The sequence below is a fragment of the Gossypium arboreum genome, chromosome 7 (genome assembly GCF_025698485.1).
Source record: "Gossypium arboreum isolate Shixiya-1 chromosome 7, ASM2569848v2, whole genome shotgun sequence".
Lineage (NCBI taxonomy): Eukaryota > Viridiplantae > Streptophyta > Magnoliopsida > Malvales > Malvaceae > Gossypium > Gossypium arboreum.
The window spans coordinates 77,850,824-77,870,986 of record NC_069076.1 but is presented as its reverse complement, the minus strand read 5'-3'; the positions used below and the strand labels follow the sequence as shown (position 1 = coordinate 77,870,986).

Below are 20,163 nucleotides of genomic sequence, written 5' to 3'. Positions count from 1 at the left end.
AATTGAAGTGTTTTTAACACTATTTGTTCAGAACCGTCTTTTCAAATTTATTTTTTCAGGACCTACTGTAGAAAAAGAGCATCCATGTGGGAACTTTTTTTAGTAATTTTGCTGACAGTGCATCCTGCTTGAAGTTTTTTGACATTATTTGTTCAGAATCGTCTTCTCAAAATTATTTTTTCAGGAACTACTATAGAAAAAAACCAAAGTCCTTATTGTCAATATAATTTTCCCTAAACCCTAAACCTAGGCACAATATTATTTAAAAAAAGTAAACCCAAATTTAATTAATTTTCTTAAAAAATAAAATCAAATTTAATTAATTTATTTAAAATCCATAAACCCTAATTTAATTAATTTTAAAAAGAACATTAAATCCTAAATCCGATTTATTTTTAAAAATTCTTAAAACCCAAAACCCTAAATTAATTTAACAAAACCCTAACACTAAAAGCTCTAAACCAAAAAGGCCTAGGGACTAAACATGCAAAAAACCCTAACCTAGAAAAAACACGGTGCAAAACGCACCCCTCGGGGAGCGTTTTTGCCACGTCAGTAAAGTATGTCCACGTCAGCGCATTTTGTGCTAACATGGCAAAAACACTCCCTTAGGGACGCGATTTGCTTGAAATTTCACCCTAAAACGCTCCTACGTGGGCGCATTATTCCAAAATCAGCCCTTTCCGGTAAATAATGCAGAAATTGACCCATTTCCGTAAATATACTTAGAAATGAGCCTTTATTGGTAAATTAGTCAAAGTCCCCTTAAAAAAATAGATTTTAAAATTATAATTAATCTAGTTGGTTTTAAAAATACTGTCGAGGGCTTGAAAGTTGGGTTTGTCTGGTCCAGGAACTAGGTTGATAATTCAAGCCCAATAGAAGTTGAGCCTTCCTTGACCCATGGAATAAATAATCTGCAGTTGGTTAATTTATCAGGCCAGGCTATTAGGTCGTCCTCCTAGCCAAGGGCTAGGAAAACTTTATTCATTCGAAGTTACGTTAATGAGGCTATCAGTCGGCGGCAATCATTTGTTACAGGGGTTTCTGTTAGTGAACTCAATGTCCAACAAGTGAGGGTGAGATTTCAGACTCGAGATCGGGCTTTTTTAATGTCGACAGTGATAGTGTCCCAAAGCTCCCAACCAAACCAACTTCTTCGATGCTAAGTCCAGTGGAAGTTCTAGTCGCCATCTCCACTGGAGGGCTAAACCCTATTAAGCACTTGACAACTTCTTTCAAAGTCACTGTCCCAGTCGACAACACCTTGTCGGAGGAGACCAAAGTTTCAAATTTGGGGGCTGGTAGATCAATGAATTCGAGGAGAATGATGGGAGGGAAAGAAAAGAGTTTTCAAGATATTAAAAAAAAATTAACAAAACCACATGGGAAATAGAGTAATTTTAAGGTTAAAATTTTTTCTAAATATTTGTTATGTGTTTCTATGTCCAAGTTGGCTTAGGCTACTTCGACAGAAAGTATCGAAGAATTGGGCCTAAATGGTTCAAATGCAGCGAAAAGACTTCAGGCTTGTTTTATAAGCTCTAAGCAGTAATATCTAATTGTTTTATCTTAATTTTATTATTATTTTGATAATATGGATTTAATTTTAACAATATTTTCTTGGAATTTTCAAGGCTATGCAAGCAACAAATTTCTCTATGTCTTCCGTGAATTTAATATCGAGTATAGGGCGGATATTGTGTCTACTGGAACAAAAAATTAGTTATAATAAAGTAAATTCAATTATTGATAAATTAGGTTTTGATTTTTCTCACCGTATTGAGGTTATTGGATTTTCAAGAGAAATTTGGGTGGGCTGAACAGAATCTATTCAGGTTAGTGTCATTCATAATCATCCCCAGTTCATTCTCCTTCGAGTTTTTGGCAGTGTTACCAATAAGTTCTTTCTTATCTTTTTTGTTTATGGTAGTCCTGACAGAGCAAAGAGAAATTCTCTATGGGATGATTTAATAATCGTGTTACTTAACGATCCCTTTTCGTGGCTGATTATGGGGGGCTTTAATGCTATACTATCACCTGATGATAAGAAAAGTGATCGTAGCATAGGTAAGAGATGCAAATTTTTTTGGTAATTTTGTTGACTATTGTAACTTACAAGATATAGGATTCATTGGACCTTCCTTTACCTGGTAAAGAGGCAATACGTATGAAAGGTTGGATCGAGCGCTTGCCAATGACACTTGGATATCATATTTTTCGCACTGTCTTGTATATCACCTTTTGCGCATCAAACTAGTTTTTGCGCATCAATCCAGATCACATGCCCATTCTCCTCAAAACCAATTTGGATATTAGTGCTCCTAAAAGGCGTTTCTTTCGGTTTCTTGCAGGATGAACAAAACATGCCAATTTTCCTGATTTGGTCAAGAATAAGGGGAGTTATTTAGGTAATATGGCTGACTCTCTTAATGGTTTTACCTCACATGTCAAAGAATGAAACAATCTTGTCTATGGTTTTTTAGGTACTTGCAAAAGACAGCTTATAAGGGCACTTGCAAATATCCAAAAAGCTATGGATCGTTTGTCCTGTAGTTGGTTAGTCAATAATCAAATGGATGTTTGGGATGAATTAGAAAATGTGCTTAACCATGAGGAATTACTGTAGAGGCAAAAGGCTAAGTGTGATTGGCTCTAGCTTGAGAATCATAACACTAAGTTTTTTTATAGTCGTACTATTTAAAGGAGGAAATTCAATCGTATCATGGCTTTACTATCGTTAATGGAGAGTGGTGTTCTGACCAGAATATTCTTAAAAATGTGGCTGTAAGGTTCTTTAAGAAAATCTATAGAGAAATCCCTACTCCCATGATAGACCTTCCCTCTAATATCTTTACTTGCCTTAAGAATTAGGATTTTTTTTTATTTAGAAAAGCCAATTTCAAATGAAGAGATAAAAAATGCCCTTTTTGACATGACTTCGCTTTGGTCTGGAGAAGCGATAGGTTCAAGCGAACTTCTTTCAAAGTCTAGGAATCATTGCTAGTAATAAAATCGAGGCAGAGTTGAATAATACTTTGATTGTGCCTATTTTGAAAAAAGATAGACCAAAGGATTTTAATCAGTTTCGGCCTATCAATCTTTGCTCTGTAATGTATAAATTAGTGATGAAAATGGTTGCTAATAGATTTGAAGTAGTTTTTCCGAATTTCATTTCACAGGAGCAAGTTGAGCTTAATGTTGGTCGTAATACTTCTGATAATGTTATCATTGTGCAAGAAGTCGTTCATTCTATGCGTAGTAAGAGAATTGGTAAGAACTGGATGGCGATCAAGCTGGATTTGAAGAAGGCCTACGATAGAGTTAGTTGGGAATTTATTGATACGTATCTGTTAACAGCTAGGATTCCCGAGTTCCTTAGAAAAGTGATTATGGACGCTATTTTTTCTTCTTCTTTTTCTTCTTCTTCTATGCAAATATTATGGAATGAAGTTCATACTAAAAAAATTAAGTCTGTGAGAGGGATTAGACAAAGATGTCCACTATTGTCATATCTTTTCGTTCTTTGTATGGAATGGTTATGTCACATTGTTCGTGCAAAAATTGATACTGGTAAATGGAATCCAATTCAATTATCAAGATCGAGATCCGCATTATCTTATTATTATTATTTTTTTACAAATGATCTAGTCATTTTTAGCAAAGTAGAGGTGAAGCAAGCTTATTTGTTAAAAGGAATTCTGAAGCACTTCTATGATTTTTCGGGGCACAAAATTAACTGAAAGAAGAGCAACATGTATTTCTCCAAAGGAGTTGAGATAGAGTTATGTGATCAAATTAGCTAGATATTTGGGATTCAGAAAGTTCTTAATCTTGGGATCTATTTGAGGTGCCTCTTCTTCATGAACGGGTTACCAAAAGTATTATAAATTTCGTGGTAGAAAAAAGTGAGATGCAAATTGCAAAATTGGGAAGCTATGAAACTTTCCTTTGTGGGAAGAGTCATTTTGGCTCAATCAGTTCTTTTAACTATTCCAAATTATTTTATGTAGTCCATGTCAATCACGAAAGGCGTATGTGATGAGATCGAGAGGATAGCTAGCCAATTTATATGGGTGGTTCTGTGGGACATCCAAAAATTACTTTGGTGGGTTAGGAGTCTATCTGTCAGCCAATGTCTCGAAGAGGACTTGGATTTTGACACATTCAGTATCAAAATAATCCATTTCTTATAAAGATTGGATTCAGTTTGGTCACTATGAATGATGCTTTATGGCTTAGAGTCATTCATTCAAAATATGGATGGAAGGATCACATTCTGAATTCTCTTATCAGAAGTCAATGTTCACACTTATGGTGTTCCTTTTTAAGGTTTGGCCCCTCTTTCGTGAGAATCTTATTAGCATTGATATTTGCTATTGGGAGGATTCTTGGATTCTAGGAATTGGTTCTCCTTTTCTTAAGTTTTAGCTCACGCAAGCCTTGACTTGGAGAACACTGTAAGGGACTGGATCCTACTGATGGTTCATGGAACTTAGATTTGTTTCGTATTTGGTTACTCAAAGATGTGATTAAACGTATAGTGAGTATCCCCCTTCATTCTGCTGGTGGAGTGGATAGTGTCATCTGGGCTTAATCTAACTCAGGATCTTTCTCTGTTCACAGTGTTTATTGGGCCTTAAAAGAAGAATCTTGGCACCCCACAGATGTTAGTTAAAAGGTTGTTTGGAAATTCCAAGGTCCTCAAAGAGTTCGTCTTTTTTTTTGGCTTACATCTAAACAGAAACTTCTCATTAATTCGAAGCATACTAGAAGAGGAATTGGTTATTTCAACGCATGTCCTTTATGTGGTCATGATACTAAGGACATCCTACATGTTATTCGAGACTGTTCAACAGCAAAGAAAACATAGATGCATGTAATTCCCTTTAAGAAACAACATAGGTTCTTTTCTGACCCCTTTCAAATTTGGTTTTCCATTAATCTTTGTTGTCATTTTAAGTTGCAGGATCAGGGAATTACTTAGTCGTGCCTATTCGAATTAATTGCATGGCGAATTTGGAAGAACATGAACTTATCTATTTTCCAAAATACAACTTGAACGACTTATGATATTATCACAACTTGAACGACTTATGATATTATCAAAGTTTCTTTAAGTTGGCGCAACAATTTGAACTTTTTCTTAATGGTTCCAAGGCTAACCATCTTAATCTGGCAATCCACTCTCATTATGATGAAAATTGGATTCACTTATTTTCTGATAAAGTTGTGGCTAGAAATTCTGAGAATGCTTCCACTGAAAAGGTGGTTCGTGATCAAGGTGGAAAATGGATATTAGGCTTTAACCATTATCTTGGTAAATGCACGCCTTTTAAGGCTAAACTTTGAGGCATTCTTGACGGACTCCTTATTTTACTAAATAAGGGAGACAAGAAAACTATGATTCAAACCGATAACCTAAAGGTGGTTCAAGCTTTGACCATAGAGGAGTCGGTGGACTCATGTATTGCCTCGCCCAAAATGATTCAACGACTTATGCATTCTGAAGGTCAATGGGAGATCAAGCATGTACTCAGAGAATGCAACTTAATTGCAAATCAATTGGCAAAAATTAGCCTTACATGACAGGCAACCTTATAGATTTTTGAACTACCTCTTGATATTTTGTCTATGGTTCTTCACGGGGACAAGGCTTTTAGAATCTATTAATAGTTGATGTAATTTTGTTTTATTTTTCACCATAAAAAAAAAAAAACCTACAAAAAGTTCAAAAAAGTCAAATGTTGAAATCTATTGAATTTAATCGATAAGCATTTCGCATAATATATAGTGAGGGAGTATTTTATATTTAAAATTTATTTAGATATTTGCAAATATTGTTTAAATGCATTAAATATTTTTAAAAATAACAATACCGATACACACAAAGTACTAACAGGAAAAACATAAGCACAACAGTACAGTACTAATTTATATTCCAATAGCAGTAAAAAGTCTACGTAATTTTTTTATTCGAATTCTAAACGGGCAAATTTCTACCTTATAAGGGATAGCATAGCCAATGCCCACTGAGAGCACCGATCTACTGGCCAGAAGGAAAGTAAACACACCAAGCTTTTGGCAGCCAAATGTTCTTACAACTATTAGCATTCCATCAAATACATGACTAGACTGGCAAGTATGCCTTGATGAACTTAAAAAGTTGAAAATAAACCGTAATAGTTAAAACCGAAAGAAATTTTCAGATTACCAACTTAGGCAAATAACCTGATTTTCCACAGCTTCAACAATACCCTACTTCTAAAACCAAGTAGATAGATTAATCGCTTCTGAACTAAAAAAGGCTCCATCATACAAACATTTACAGGTTTGATGTCTACTTCAAACCAAAAGAATTGCCATGACACCAAATTTACTTGAAAGAGAAATAAATAAAAACCTGGCAACTATCAAATACCTGGAGCATGGACAGTACAATGGTCCATGAATAACACATTGGATGCAAGTGAAACCCCCCCCCCCCCCTTTTTTTTCAAATGATATGAAGGTTTAGTAAGAAATATAGTACAAAAACACAACAGAAAACTTGCTCATGCCGCCCTTTAAAATGTAGAGTCCACTACTTAATGCAAATCAACAATCATTCAGGACAAGGTTCATTTCCAAATATTACTACTCTCACTAAAAATCCAAAACTGCGTCTGATATTCTTCAATAAAGTTCTGGACAGAGCCAAATTATAATACTTGAATTTGGAACAAACTGCAATGAAAACATTAAAAGAGTAGTAGTAGTGTTCCCTTCTCAACTCTGATACAGAACCAACTTACTTACCTAGACTTGAGCTCACCAATCTTTTACTCCCTAACCGACCAAGATCTGATTGACCCTGAAAATTTTTGGAGCAAAGCTTTAAAGTAATTCAAAGAAGAAATAGAATCTAAAATAACCACAAATACAACTCCACTAACTGTCTTCCTACCAAAGTAGGACTCGGAATTAACAACCTAAACCCTCAAACATTCTTTCAACTGAGTACCAACGAAGAATGAAAATAATTGAATAATGTTTTCCATCCACACCCCAAGAGTATCTTATGTAGCAGAGACTTGCCACTTGCCAGAAATTCAGATAAGATTAAGAACAACGAAGGAATTGAGAAAGAAAAGAAATGAATGGAATCAATCATTTCCAATTATCATTAAAGCGTGCAATAACTCACCTAATCAAGCCTGTTATATTGATTTAGTACCGATTGTAAGCTTTCCCAAAATCGTCACGCCTCTGACGTTGAAACTCACCATAAGAGTCATGAAGCCTAGAGGAATAATTTTCCATAGGATTTGGGTACCTGCCCCTAGAATCCATAGGTAAACCAGCTCCAGCGTAATGAGCATGGACAGACGGGCCATCGTATTCAGAATAACCCTGCTGTTTATAAGCACCAAAGCTTGAAGCAGACATTTGTTGCCGTGCCTGTTGCTGACGCCTTTGGGCATCAAATTGAAGAAACTCTTCCCACTGTTTTGTATGTGTGTCCCTCAATATAGCTGATTTCTTGATGTAGTTCTCTCTCATCTCCTTGATAGTCTAAAATTTGTAAAACCATAAGTCAGAATCAGAATTTCCATGCTGATACAACAAACAGTGGAATGGCTCTCCTCTCCCTATATCATTCGATGATGAAGACCACACAACAGCAGTTCTTTCTTCTTGTCCCCCAGTGTAAAAGAGGTCAGATAATTCAATGTGACAGCACATTGACACTGATAGATACCTCACACACTCATCTCTAACATTCAACCCACACCATAAGATGCCCATAAACAATCTAAATGATGTATGGCTTTCCATAAACAGAGATAGTCTAAGGGTATACAGATTAGCCCCATAAGGATGAACAAGAGGGAAAAAGTCTACACAGCACTCCAGGAATATGTTCTACTAAGAAACAAAGTAAGAACAAAAACCTCTGTTTCCAGCTTTAGAGTTTTGAACTTCATGGTGTTCATTGTAGTTAATTAACAGTACAGAAAGTTACAATCCAACATTGATAACTAAGTTATAAAAAATTTTACCTTATCTCAGAAAGATATAGGCAGCACCAAAAGCACACACGATAGTCAAACAAGATAAACATCTTACCTCCCGATGCTTATAATTCTCTTCATCTTCTTCCTTATCACGAATTCTTCCAAGTTCCATTGCCTCTCTCTTAAATTCCAACTCCAACTCATCTAACGTTTGAGGGAAGGCATGGTATTCAAACTGATTGCCAGATTGCAAATCAGATCCCCGTCTCTCAGTATCCCATCCCTCAGTTCTATAAGCTCCCATGTTTCGATTATGACCATCGTAGGAATTAAATGAGTTGCCACCATAAGGTAAACGGCCTGGGGATTTAGAGTGGCTCGAGCGACTTCTAGCTCCATCATTACCATAAGCTTCATGAAATGAAGAGTATGGTAAGCACTTGATTCAAATGCGCAAAGATCAGCTTTTAACTAGACACAATATCTTATATTCACAAAGTGCACCCATCCGTTGCAATCCACAAATGCTTTCAGTAAATAAATTTTGGAGACAATCCATTCAATTCGGACCAACTCTTGACATTACTTCAGAACCGTATACATAATGCTTGAACATAAGAACTTACCTCTTGCTGCAACAAATGATAAAATGTAAGCAGCATTATTAAAATTTACAATCAAATAATTTTTATAACATACAGGATAACCTAGACAGCAAACACGCCACGAGCATGGGATTACCAGCTTTATATTGATGCCGTAAACATATCCTATGCTGTCCCTACCTTGCGGAGAATCTCTAGAAATTTTCCGTAGATCATCACGTACACGGTCTTCCACAGCCTTATCTTGCCTACCAAATCGCTGTTGGAAGTGTGGTGAGTTATGTGGTCCTGAATGAGCCCTTTGTGATTCAGGACGTCGCAACCGTGCACCAACAGGACTTCGCTCAGGTGACCTTGATCTGCTCATGCGAGAACTAGAAGAGCCCCTTTGATCACCTTCATCCTTTACTTTGTGTACAGCATCCACACCCTTTTTCAATATTAACCTATCCTTACCACTAACAATTATAAACTTCTCATCCATTTTGATTTTGCAACCAATATCTTTCTCGATCCTCTGAATAACTTTCTCGGTGAGAAGTGCTCTGGCATGTGGGTCTCTAGCAGGTACCCTTTCAAAAAAATCTTGAGACTTGCGATTTGCTCCAAGAGTGGAGGGGCAACCCTACAAATATATGAAACAGCATCACACCTAAGAAACAAGGGAATGAATCTTCTCTTCTCTAGGAAATTAAGAAATTCTACCATTACTTCTACCTAGCTCAAACAGGGATATCTGCCATTACTTCAATAAGAAATTGTGAGTGCAGAAAGAAAAGATAAAAGCAGAAAAAAGAAAGTGGGGGGGTTACATATACAAGGAGGTAAATGTTTATCACATTATAAACAGGTTATTCATGATATCTGTGTTATCGAAGCAACTAATGGTACATTCGAACAGAAACACGAACCCATTGATAGTTAATACCTGAGTAAAGTGACCCGATTCTCCACATATTTTGCAAATCATTTCTTCTTCTTTCCTCTTCTTCCAATTCCTCTCAGTAGCCTTGGATTTAGCCTCCCAGACCTTGGCTTCCCGGCTAGTGAAGTCAGTGGGGACAGCATTGGGGTCACGCTGTTCCTCTTCCTCATTTGAAGCAGCATGAGAACGTTTATTCTCTTTCACCCTATCTTGTGCCTTGGACACTGCGGACCCTAGCGGGCCAGTGTACTCCTTGTAAATTTCACTGAAATCATCATCGATATCTGGCTCTGGTCTGTTTGCCATCGATACTAAAACAAACTAACCATATAAAATTCCCTGCCCAACCGATTATATTCATCAATATCTATCATCTGGAAGCAACAATCAGAGAAAAAAAAACATATATGCAGGGAACATTTATAATTATTATAAACAAACAACCTCTTGCACTGTTTCTAGGTTTCGAATTGGATTCCCATCAAAATCTATTTATATAAAATCGCAATACAGAAAATCCGTTCGAAGGCAATAAGCAATATCGTAATATCATATAAGTATAATCAGTTCAGCGATCGAGAACGCAGAAAATAAAAGAGGAAAGGGAAATTATACCCGGAAAAAGAGAAGCTTTTGAGCGGCGAACAGTAACTTCGACGATGAATATAAAATCTTCTAGGGCTGTGGCTGTGGCTGTGGCTGCGACTGGGGCTGGGGCCTTTTACTTTGTTTTTGGGGACATGCTTTCGGGACTTTCCTCTTTAATAAATACTAGCTTACTTTACCTGTTTAATATTTAATTAATTTTTAAAAATTATATTTTCAATTTCAATAATTAAGTAAGATAATTTTTATTTAAAATATTGAATATAATTAAAAATATTATTTTATTAATTCAAAAAGTTTTCAAACCATAATTAAAACATTTTCAAATATAATTTTATTTAATCTGCAATATAATTTTATTTTATCTAATTAATTCAAATGACATTATTCAAAAATAATAGTTGATTAGCTTTATTAATTTTAATATATTAATTAAGTGTCTTTTACACAAATAAAATTAATATAACTTTTCTTAAATAAACTTTTTAACTAATAATTGTCATTTAAATAATAATTATTACAAACTTCCTGTTAGATTATATGCTTAGAGTTCTATTTAAATAATAACTTTATTTTAAAATTAAATCAACATTTTTTAACTAATAATTATATTAAATTATAATATTTTAAACGTGTAATAATTATCACATCTTCTATTAAATTATAATTATTTTACTTCAATTTTTATTTTAAATATGAATTTAGTAATATGATAGAAAATAAAGGGTATTCTCGTCAATTCAAAATTTTTTCAAACTCGGACTTTTATATAGAAAGAGATATTTCATTTCTCACCCTCATTCTTGTATAATTTTCATTTTAACGCTCATATATTTGAAAATTTTATATTAAGTTCTACTTAAGCCCTATACTTTACTCAACTTCCGTAACTAATCTCTAAACTTTAATTTTAGTAAATCTATTCATTTATTTAATAATTTATAAATTCAGTTTAATAGTTAATACCCATGGGTCATTAAAATTAATGATATTATAATAAACAATCAATAAAAATATAACATGTGTACAAAATTTACATCAAATCCATGTCATAATAAATAGAATTTTTAAAATAAATAATCCAAAAATTTAAAAATTTAAATAAAAATCTTGAAAATATAAAAAACTATAATAACATAAAAAATTACCTTTTCAAACACACAAAATTCTAAAAATCTAAAAATTCAACATGAGTGTATTGTTAAATTAACTTTGTGATTTGATGTGGTGGGATTACATGGTATGTTAATGGGTTAATGGGTTAATGGTGATGTGATGGGGTTGTCCTAGTTGTTGAGGTCCAACGAGGGAAATGTATAAGAATTGCCTTCAGTCTAATGAAAGGTTTTAAAGTGACTTTACTTGAGATAAAATATATTTGTAAAACCTTTGTGTTGCGGGCAAAATCTATCTAAAAAATGTTCAGCATTTTTATTTTCGAAAAATTGGAAAGAAATTTTCAAAATTTTTCTATGGTTTAGTTGTTATTGTGAAATTCTCATGAAGCTTCGAAGGTGTACGTTGTAGAGTTGAGCACTGTTGAGATAGTGAGATTTGACGGAGTGCTTGTTTTTATCATTTTCGATAAATATATCTATTTTACATTGCGATTTCAAAAGAAATTACATGAGGCTTTGGGAACAAGGTTGAATTTCAATACAACTTTTTATTCATAGACCAATGGTTTGCCTTAGAGAGTGATTCAGATTTTGGAATATATTTTACGATGTTGTGTGATTTGCCACGAATTATACTATTATTTACATCCTCTTTTACACATAATTGTAGATTGTTTAATAGTAAATCAAATCGTCTTAGTATATATTTATGTTTTTATTTTTGGAATAGTGATTTATGTTTTTTAGTAGTTTTTATTACATCTTAGATATCTAAATAAGGTTATATGGTCTTGTAGGACAAATCAGGAGCTAAAGATGCATATTCGAGCCGAGACTATTGCTTATGTCGCACACCAAGACATCGATGTCGCAACACCGAATAAAGAAGCAAAAAGAAGTCCTGGAGCGAAACTGCCTACTATGTCGCGACATCGACCTATGTTGCAACACGACTTCTGCACTGCCCAAAAATCCCTACACTTAATAGCTGAGTTTTTTAAGGCAATTAAGAGTATTTTTTCCTAATTGAATTGTAAGTACTTCAAGGATAGTTTAGGCACTTTAATATTCCGAGTTTAGCCTATATAAAGGCCATTGTAACCAGATTAAACACACAATTGGAAGGAGACAAAAAAATTTCTTAGGTTTTTTATTTCGTTCTTAGTTTTTACTTAGTTTATTTTATGTTCGTGTAATCAGAAAATCCTATTCTGACGTTAGACAATCGTGAGCGGAGATTGTTTTAGAGTTGCACTTTTACATTGATGAAATCCATGAGCATCTCTTTTCTTTATTCTATTCTTTATATCTCTTTCTTTAACATTGTTAATTGAATGTTTGTATAAAGATTATAATTAATTTATGTTTTATACATATTTCGCATGTTTCAACTATATTAACCTAATTAATTGGTTGACAGGTAGAGTTTAATTTGGATTGGTTGGATCTAGTTAAGTGTAATTAAACCCTAAGATTGACGACCTTAGGAAGTCATTTAGGTAGGAATTCACCCAAAATCGGTATTGCCTACCAATCATCATTTAACATATCAATGGTTAGGGAAGGAAGAACTTTAACCCTAGGCTTGACGATTCTAGGAAATCATATAGGTGGGAATTAACCTGAAACTAGCATTGCTTACTCGTGAAAACCTTAACTTGCCTCGGTCTGAATTGTGTCATCAAGAGATGAGTAGTTCTTTCCGACTAGTTAGGTTAGTAGAAGGTTGAGAAGCCTTACTAAGATAATTAGTAGTCAAATTATTTAAAACCCTACATCAATAGTTAATAAGGTAAAATAATTGGATCTAGGCTAAAGGAACTCGCGTAGTTAAAACAAGGGATAAGAGAAGTCGATACATGAACTTAGAAGTAGATTTAGGTATAGTTCAATTCATTTAGTTTATTATTACTATTATTATCATCATGCTTCTAGATTAACACTACTAATTCGTGACCCAAGTAGACTAGTAGTTATTTTTGGTAATTGGCTCAATAACAGTTTTCCCCAAACTGCAATCCCTAGGGTACAATCCTCAGAATACTTACTAAGTGTTTCGTTGTAAATAAACTATATTACAATTGACCCATATACTTACAAACACTACCTCGATTCCATATCTCTTGTAGCAATATTCACACTCTCGATGTTAGTACATCGGAAGGCGGTCAAGTTGTTGGCATCATTTCCGGGGATTGCGACGGTGATAGTTGTTATTGAATCAACTACTTTGTAGAATAATACTAGTCAAAAGACGAAAAAGTTAGATAGTGTGCTAATTTAATTAATTTATTATTTCAAATTTATTTTTGTTTTTATTATTTTTATTATTTCGTTATTTTTCTTGTTGATTAAGCAAATTTATCATAAGTGCAATTAATGATAATTACAATTGGTATGAAGACAAGACGTAAAATGATTTATACGATGACATAGAATCAAGTGGTTGGATTGAGCCTCGATAGACCAATGGAGTTCGGATAATGAATATGGAAAAGAAGGGTATCCCTACAAACCTTTTTATGAGTTAAATGATAAAAAGGCTGATATGCCTATGTAATAGCCCGATCTTGGGCTCAGTAGGAGTGGTGGTTTAGGGAACACCAATCTGAAGTTAGAGAAATTATTTTATTATTATATTAGAATTATAGCATGTTTATATAGGTGCATGAAAAATTTGATGAATTAATTTTAGCGTTTGGAAGCTTAATTTTGAAAAAGGACTAAATCGCATAAAGGGTAAAAATTCTATTTTACTTGATAGATTTGCTAAATAGCTAGAGAGCCATAATTAGAGGCCTTTACAGTACAATTAGACCTTTAAAAGAAGCTTCGCCGGCCATAGGGAGATTTGACCAAGTTGACTAGGTTAGGTGGGTTTTGTTGACTAATTTGGTTAAAAATAAAATTAAATAAGAAGAGAATGATATTTTCTTTTCTCTCATCTTCTTCCCACCGTTCATACCAGCAAAAGAGGGGTTTTTAAGCTTAAAAAATTTCAGCCAAGCTATCCTTTTGCAAGTAAGTCAATTTGAAGGTTATTTTTTATATTTTTTGTACTTCTAGAACCCTTGTAGCATGAGTTAGCTAATGAGGGGACCATTTTACAAAATGGTTAATAGTATAGGGTTTTGCCATGAAACTGTTTATGATGTTTGCTGAGTTTTTGTGGAAGAAAATGAATCTTAAGGGTGTAGTGAAGAACTTTTATGAAAAAACTTCTCATGAAAACCCTAAAGATGACCATTTTATAAAGTTTATAAAATGGATGGTAATGTTGTGAAAAAAAGGAAATTTTGGGTCACTATAAGAGTAATAAGGGTTCGGCTAGGATTAATATTTGAAGAAATTCGATAAAAATCAATTTTCAAGCCTAGGGGTAAAATGGTTATTTTGTGAAAGTCTAAGGACAAAATGGTCATTTTGCCAAAAATGTGAACTTATGATTGCTTAAATTTTTTTAGAGGTTAAATGAGTGAATTTTTATTATTTTATATCAAGAAACACGAAAACCGGTCTTGGACCAGGAGAAGACCAAGCAAGTTGAATAAATCGTCTAGTCGCCTACATTTTGTAATCCAAGGTAAGTTGTATGTCAATAATGCAACTAGATATTTATAATGTGTATTTGAGTTGATATGGCATAAATCGTCTCGATTTTGAAATATGAGAATACATGTTGTGAAACTTATGTAGTAAAGACTTTTGTTAAACCTTTGGAATAGACTTGGATATTTGTACCGTGATAATGGGCAATATATGCGCTAGTGTAAGACATGTTTGCGACACGCATCAGCAACAGTATGAGAGCTAGTGTAAGACATGTTTGGGACATGCATCGGCCTCGAGATATTTAAGCCAGTGTAAGACATGTCTGGGACATGCATCAACATTGATACGAGAACTAATGTAAGAAATGTCTGGGACATGTATCGGCCTCGCGATACACAAGCTAATATAAGACCTGTCTGGGACATAGCGTCAGCTTGTAGTGTGTCAGTTGAATACCTGTCTGGGACATGGCATCGACACCGATAGATAAGAGCCAGTGTAAGACCTGTTTGGAACATGGCATCGGCCTCGCTATATGAAAGCCAGTGTTAGACCATGTCTGGGACATAGCATCGGTATCTTAACTCATGTTAGGGTTATTGAGTATCCGTTAGCATTCCAAATGGTTCAATAAAAGGTTTATGATTTATATCGAAATGAGAAAAGTCATGATTATGTGATGAGTGGTACAAGTACCTAATTGAAATGTATGAAACATAGGTTCAATGTATGCAGTATGAGTTGTATTGGATGGTGATAAGCAAGTTGTACTTGCGTTTATTTATGGTATTCACGAATAATCTATGAAAGGTTATGAGCATACTGCCTTATGATAAGTATTTGTTGTTTATTTTCATGCAACTTACTAAGCTCTATGCTTACCTTATTTCCCTTTCTATTTTCTTATAATGCTGCCATAGTAGCTTAAGGATCATCTCTACATCGGAGAAGCCAGTCACACTATCATTCGAAGCACTTGGTATAGTTAGATCTTTTATTTTGATTATGACATGTATAGAACCTCGACTTTTGAGTTTTGTGTCATTGTTAATTTGCCAAATATGTTGGCTCACTTTAGCATTTGATTCATTTTGTATAACTAACATTGAAAGTTATTATGTGAATGCAAACTAGCCTTTCATGAATGTGAATTTGTTAGCATGGTTGATGTTAGATTTTGTTTCAGAGTGGTAAAAGCTTGGTAGATAGCCTTACATTGTCCATACGGGTAGACACACGGTCAGCTCCACGGACGTGTATCTTGGCCGTGTGCCCCAAATTTGGTGCTGACGTCAGAAATAGAATGTCAAGGTTTTTAGACACGGGCTAAGACAAGGGCGTGTCATGGCCGTGTGAGGGACACGGGCTATAGACAATGGCGTGTGTCAGGCCGTGTGAAAACCCCTGTAGGTTCTCATATAGAATTTAATTCATACGAGCATGGGACACGAGCGTGTCCTTAGATGCTTAGGTCGTGTGTGGCATACGGGCCATTAACATGGCCATGTTATAATGACCACATGGGCGTGTTGCTATTCCCCACGGGTGTGTGCCTTGTTTCAAGTGATATTTTTCAAAGTTTTCATAAGTGATCGAATTAATCTCAGACTGTTTCCAAAGCATAATTTGGGCCTCATAGACTCATATTAGAAATCAACGGACTATGAAAGGAAAGTTTTAATTTGACCTAGTTTTTACATTTCAAAAAAGATTGAATGCATGTGTTTAAGTCAGGTAATGCCTTGTGGCCAGCTCCGGTCTCGGACTTGGGTAAGGGGTGTTACAGCCTAAATACCCAATGGAGTCTTTTTGCAATCTATAAGAGATATTGTTATATGAAACAATTGAGCCCGACAAACCTTTAGCCCAGAACATAGACGCATAGATGGATAAATTTGATGATGATAACTGGTCTAAGTCAGTTTGGTATGACGATAGGTACAATAATGAAAGATAAATTTGGTTGAACGGAGCTTCGACAAACTAGTGGAGTGATAACAACGAATTCAATATACCCGAACATCTGGACGAGCTACCTTATAATATCTATGAGAATTATGATCACGAAGATAAAAGCAAGTATTCGGAGGAACCCTTACGTATGCCACATAAACATCCATCTGAGTGTGATCAAATCCACCAAGCTAACAACGAAACATCCATCATATTATCAAACATGTCAAATAAGATGACACAAATGATGGCAATTGTCACACCCCGAATTTGACGGATCCGAGAAGAAAGCGTGTAGGTGTGAAGTTATCTATTTTGGCGTGATTTGGTAGTTAGTCCACCAATTTATAAGTTTCTGGTGAACTAATGTTTGACGCATAGAGTATCTGCTCATAAAAGTGTCTCAGGATTTAATTCTCGTAGTATTCTTCAATTGAAGAAAGAGTACGAAAAGCGAAGAGTACGCCTCGGAGTTTTGGTTGAGTATAACACGCCTATCAAGCATATGAAAAAGTTGTAGAGAATTAAAGTGTCTATAAGGTCACGCCATATATGAGTTATCGCCAATAGGTATAGTACACCCAAGTTTACTCATATGTTGTGTAAGTGGGTTTTGTAACACGGTTGGTTGGGAGTCAACTAAAGGGATTGACTGGTCAAATAGTACCAATATCATGTCATTTGATTTCAAGATGACTGAAGTGCATCTCATGTCTTATTATTTAGGCCTAGAAGTCAAACAAACGAAATACGACATATGTTAGATCTAGTGCCTTAAGTGTAGTATTTTCGTCCATGTACAATTGTAATTTTTTTAAACAGATTGGTTAATAAAATAAATTCATGAATTATATTAATATACTTTGTATAATTATCCTTATATGAGTTTTTCACGCAAAGTAAAATGGAAGCAAATGTTGCTCACTGGTTGTCTAATGTTTAACTAATACTAAGTAGTATTACATGGTCGAATCATAATACGAAAAGACGCTTATATTTAGTAGGCAAATCTAAACATGTCCTTAGTCTAATCGAAAATGAGAAAACCTAAACATATTATCTATCAAGTCCAATTGGGGAGCTGCACTATCTTAGGCATCAAAACAAATGACTCCCAAAAGATAGAGGCATAAATATGACTGACTGGACTAATAGTACATCAAACTGGACCCAAAAAGAACAAATCCTAAATCCATTTATGGGTTTATTCACTTGTGACGTTCATAGTATGACATACCTAAATCCTGAGTAGATGACGGACTATGTATGCGTGACTTGTACACTTTGATGTAAGTAAAATCCTAAGTTCAAATAGATAACGAACCTAAAGTTGGTACATTGGGTTTACGACTTCTGCAGTATATAGTATCATTTACAATAATGGAATTCATAGCCCGAGACATGGGTAAATGATATCCTCTCATTGGCATTACATGGTTGATAAAAAGTAAACATTGTCACGGGTCGTTCGCCTTTGTGATGAATGACTTGATTACTATTTGATAGTAATTGACTTTTCATGAAGGAAGATGTAATGGTTACCATGAGATAAAATATGATCATATTGGGAGAATGGATGTTATCCAAAGAGATTAAGGATATCCTATGGGAGTAACACACTTATGACAAGGTCATTGGATGAGCATTAATCAAGTTGCTTTCGTAATGATATGCTGTTAGGGAAAGCTCAATCACAATACTATAGTGGAATGACTTCGTGACTAAATGAGTTTATAATTAATAGGCGAAAAGTTGGAACTTAATTATAAATCATTTGAGCCTCAATTGCATATGTCAAATTCGCTAGCTCGTTGAAACTAGAAATGAATTGCATGATAAATCAAATGAATATAAATGGATAGAAATGATAAAGTTAGAGAAATGATGTTACATTCAGAAATGAATGTGGTTTTCTCATTAAGTATGAAAATGACCGAGAATTAATTTATGATTTTTGAATTATTAATTAATTAAGTGAAGTTCAAAATGGATTAAAATTAATTACTTAAAGTGATCCAATTAAATGTAGAATAAATAAATATATTTTCTCATAGATTCTTTTATGGTAAAATTGTCATGATTTTAATGGAATTAGAATTGGGTTGAGAAAATTATTTAATTGAAAAATTAATTAATTTAAATTAATTGAGCAAATAATATTTAATTTTAGAAATAGAAAAAACATGTACTAAGTTGGAATAAATTATAAAGTGTTGGGTTGAAGTCTAGGAAGCACATATAATTGGACCAGTACAGGAGAGACTTATTCCCATTATATGGAATACATGTGACGACAAACCCTAGTAATCCTATCTAGGACTACCACCCTTCTCTCTAAATAATAGGGAATTGGAGATTTTTTCTATCGAAATAATATTATTTGTATTCTACCTGTAACGACCCGAATTTTACCGTTACTGAAAAGTATATTTTGGTCTCCGTTTCGAAAAATGGATTCGTAAATATTTATTAAAAATATTTACTAAGTAAAATAAGTAGTTAATTAGAGTTTAATTAAGTGAATTTAATTTAATTAAGAGTAATTAAGAAAAGGACTAAATTGAATAAAGGATGAAAGTTAAATTGTAGATTAAAAGAAAATGAAGAGGACCAAAATGGCAATTATGCCATTTGTCCTAAGTGATGACATAAACATAAAAATCTGAGATTTTATGTGTTAAAATATATATTATATTATATTATATTATATTATATTATATTATATATTATATATTATATAAATAAGTAAAGAAACATAAGAAACAGAATAGAAGAAACGAAACAGAGAAGAAACAGGGGAGAAAGAAAGAAAGAAAAGAAAAAGGGAAAATTAAAGGTTTGAAGCTTTAAGCTTTAATAGTCAATGTGGTACCGGAAATCTCGGCTAAGAAAGGACAAGACAAAGTCAACGGGAGTTAGCTCGAAAATTACGGTTTGTATTTCTATAATCCAAACTTAGTTATTATTTGTCATATTTATATACATATGGCAATTGTTAGTGTTAGAATTATGATGTTTTACAATTGGAATGGATTGATTTTGGTATGCGATGAATTTATTGAATTTATATTGATTGAATTTATATTGATTGAATTATATAATATATATGACTTATGTAGAAATTTGAATATTTGGTATTGAAATTGAATTGTATTGAATTATGAATTAATGTGCATAATTGAAATATATTTGTTGAATTGAATGAAATTGTATGAATTGTGAAAATGGGTAAATATGTGTAATTATCGGAATGAGATATTGATGAAAGAATTATTAAATTGAGAAAGTCAATGAAATACCCTATTAACTAGTCGGTGAGTCGGATATAATTGGCATACCATAGGATCCGGAAGTGTACGGATTTGCGGCTTTATCGATCGTGCACTTTATGTGTCGATTTCGTGCAC

At 33.9% G+C, this 20,163-nt stretch overlaps 1 protein-coding gene across 1 annotated transcript; it reads right to left on the bottom strand.

Annotated features, from left to right (window-relative positions):
- Positions 1–6,565: 6,565 nt before the first annotated feature.
- On the bottom strand, positions 6,566–10,299 carry LOC108458880 (uncharacterized). Its single transcript, XM_017758283.2, has 6 exons — positions 10,143–10,299; positions 9,531–9,866; positions 8,783–9,227; positions 8,110–8,408; positions 7,187–7,554; positions 6,566–6,853 (listed from the first exon to the last, which is right to left on the bottom strand). The coding sequence occupies exons 2-5, from the start codon at positions 9,831–9,833 to the stop codon at positions 7,210–7,212; spliced, it is 1,392 nt and encodes a 463-aa protein (XP_017613772.1). The 5' UTR covers positions 9,834–9,866; positions 10,143–10,299; the 3' UTR covers positions 6,566–6,853; positions 7,187–7,209.
- Between the last annotated feature and the right edge of the window lie 9,864 nt (positions 10,300–20,163).

What these genes read in the sequence shown, in the direction of transcription:
- LOC108458880 (XM_017758283.2), bottom strand. Translation starts at nt 9,833, where the DNA reads ATGGCAAACAGACCAGAGCCAGATATCGATGATGATTTCAGTGAAATT. An exon ending in AATCGGGTCACTTTACTCAG is followed by an intron (nt 9,228 to 9,530) that starts GTATTAACTATC and finishes ATATATTTGTAG; the next exon opens with GGTTGCCCCTCCACTCTTGG. An exon ending in AGAATTATAAGCATCGGGAG is followed by an intron (nt 7,555 to 8,109) that starts GTAAGATGTTTA and finishes TACAAATTTTAG; the next exon opens with ACTATCAAGGAGATGAGAGA.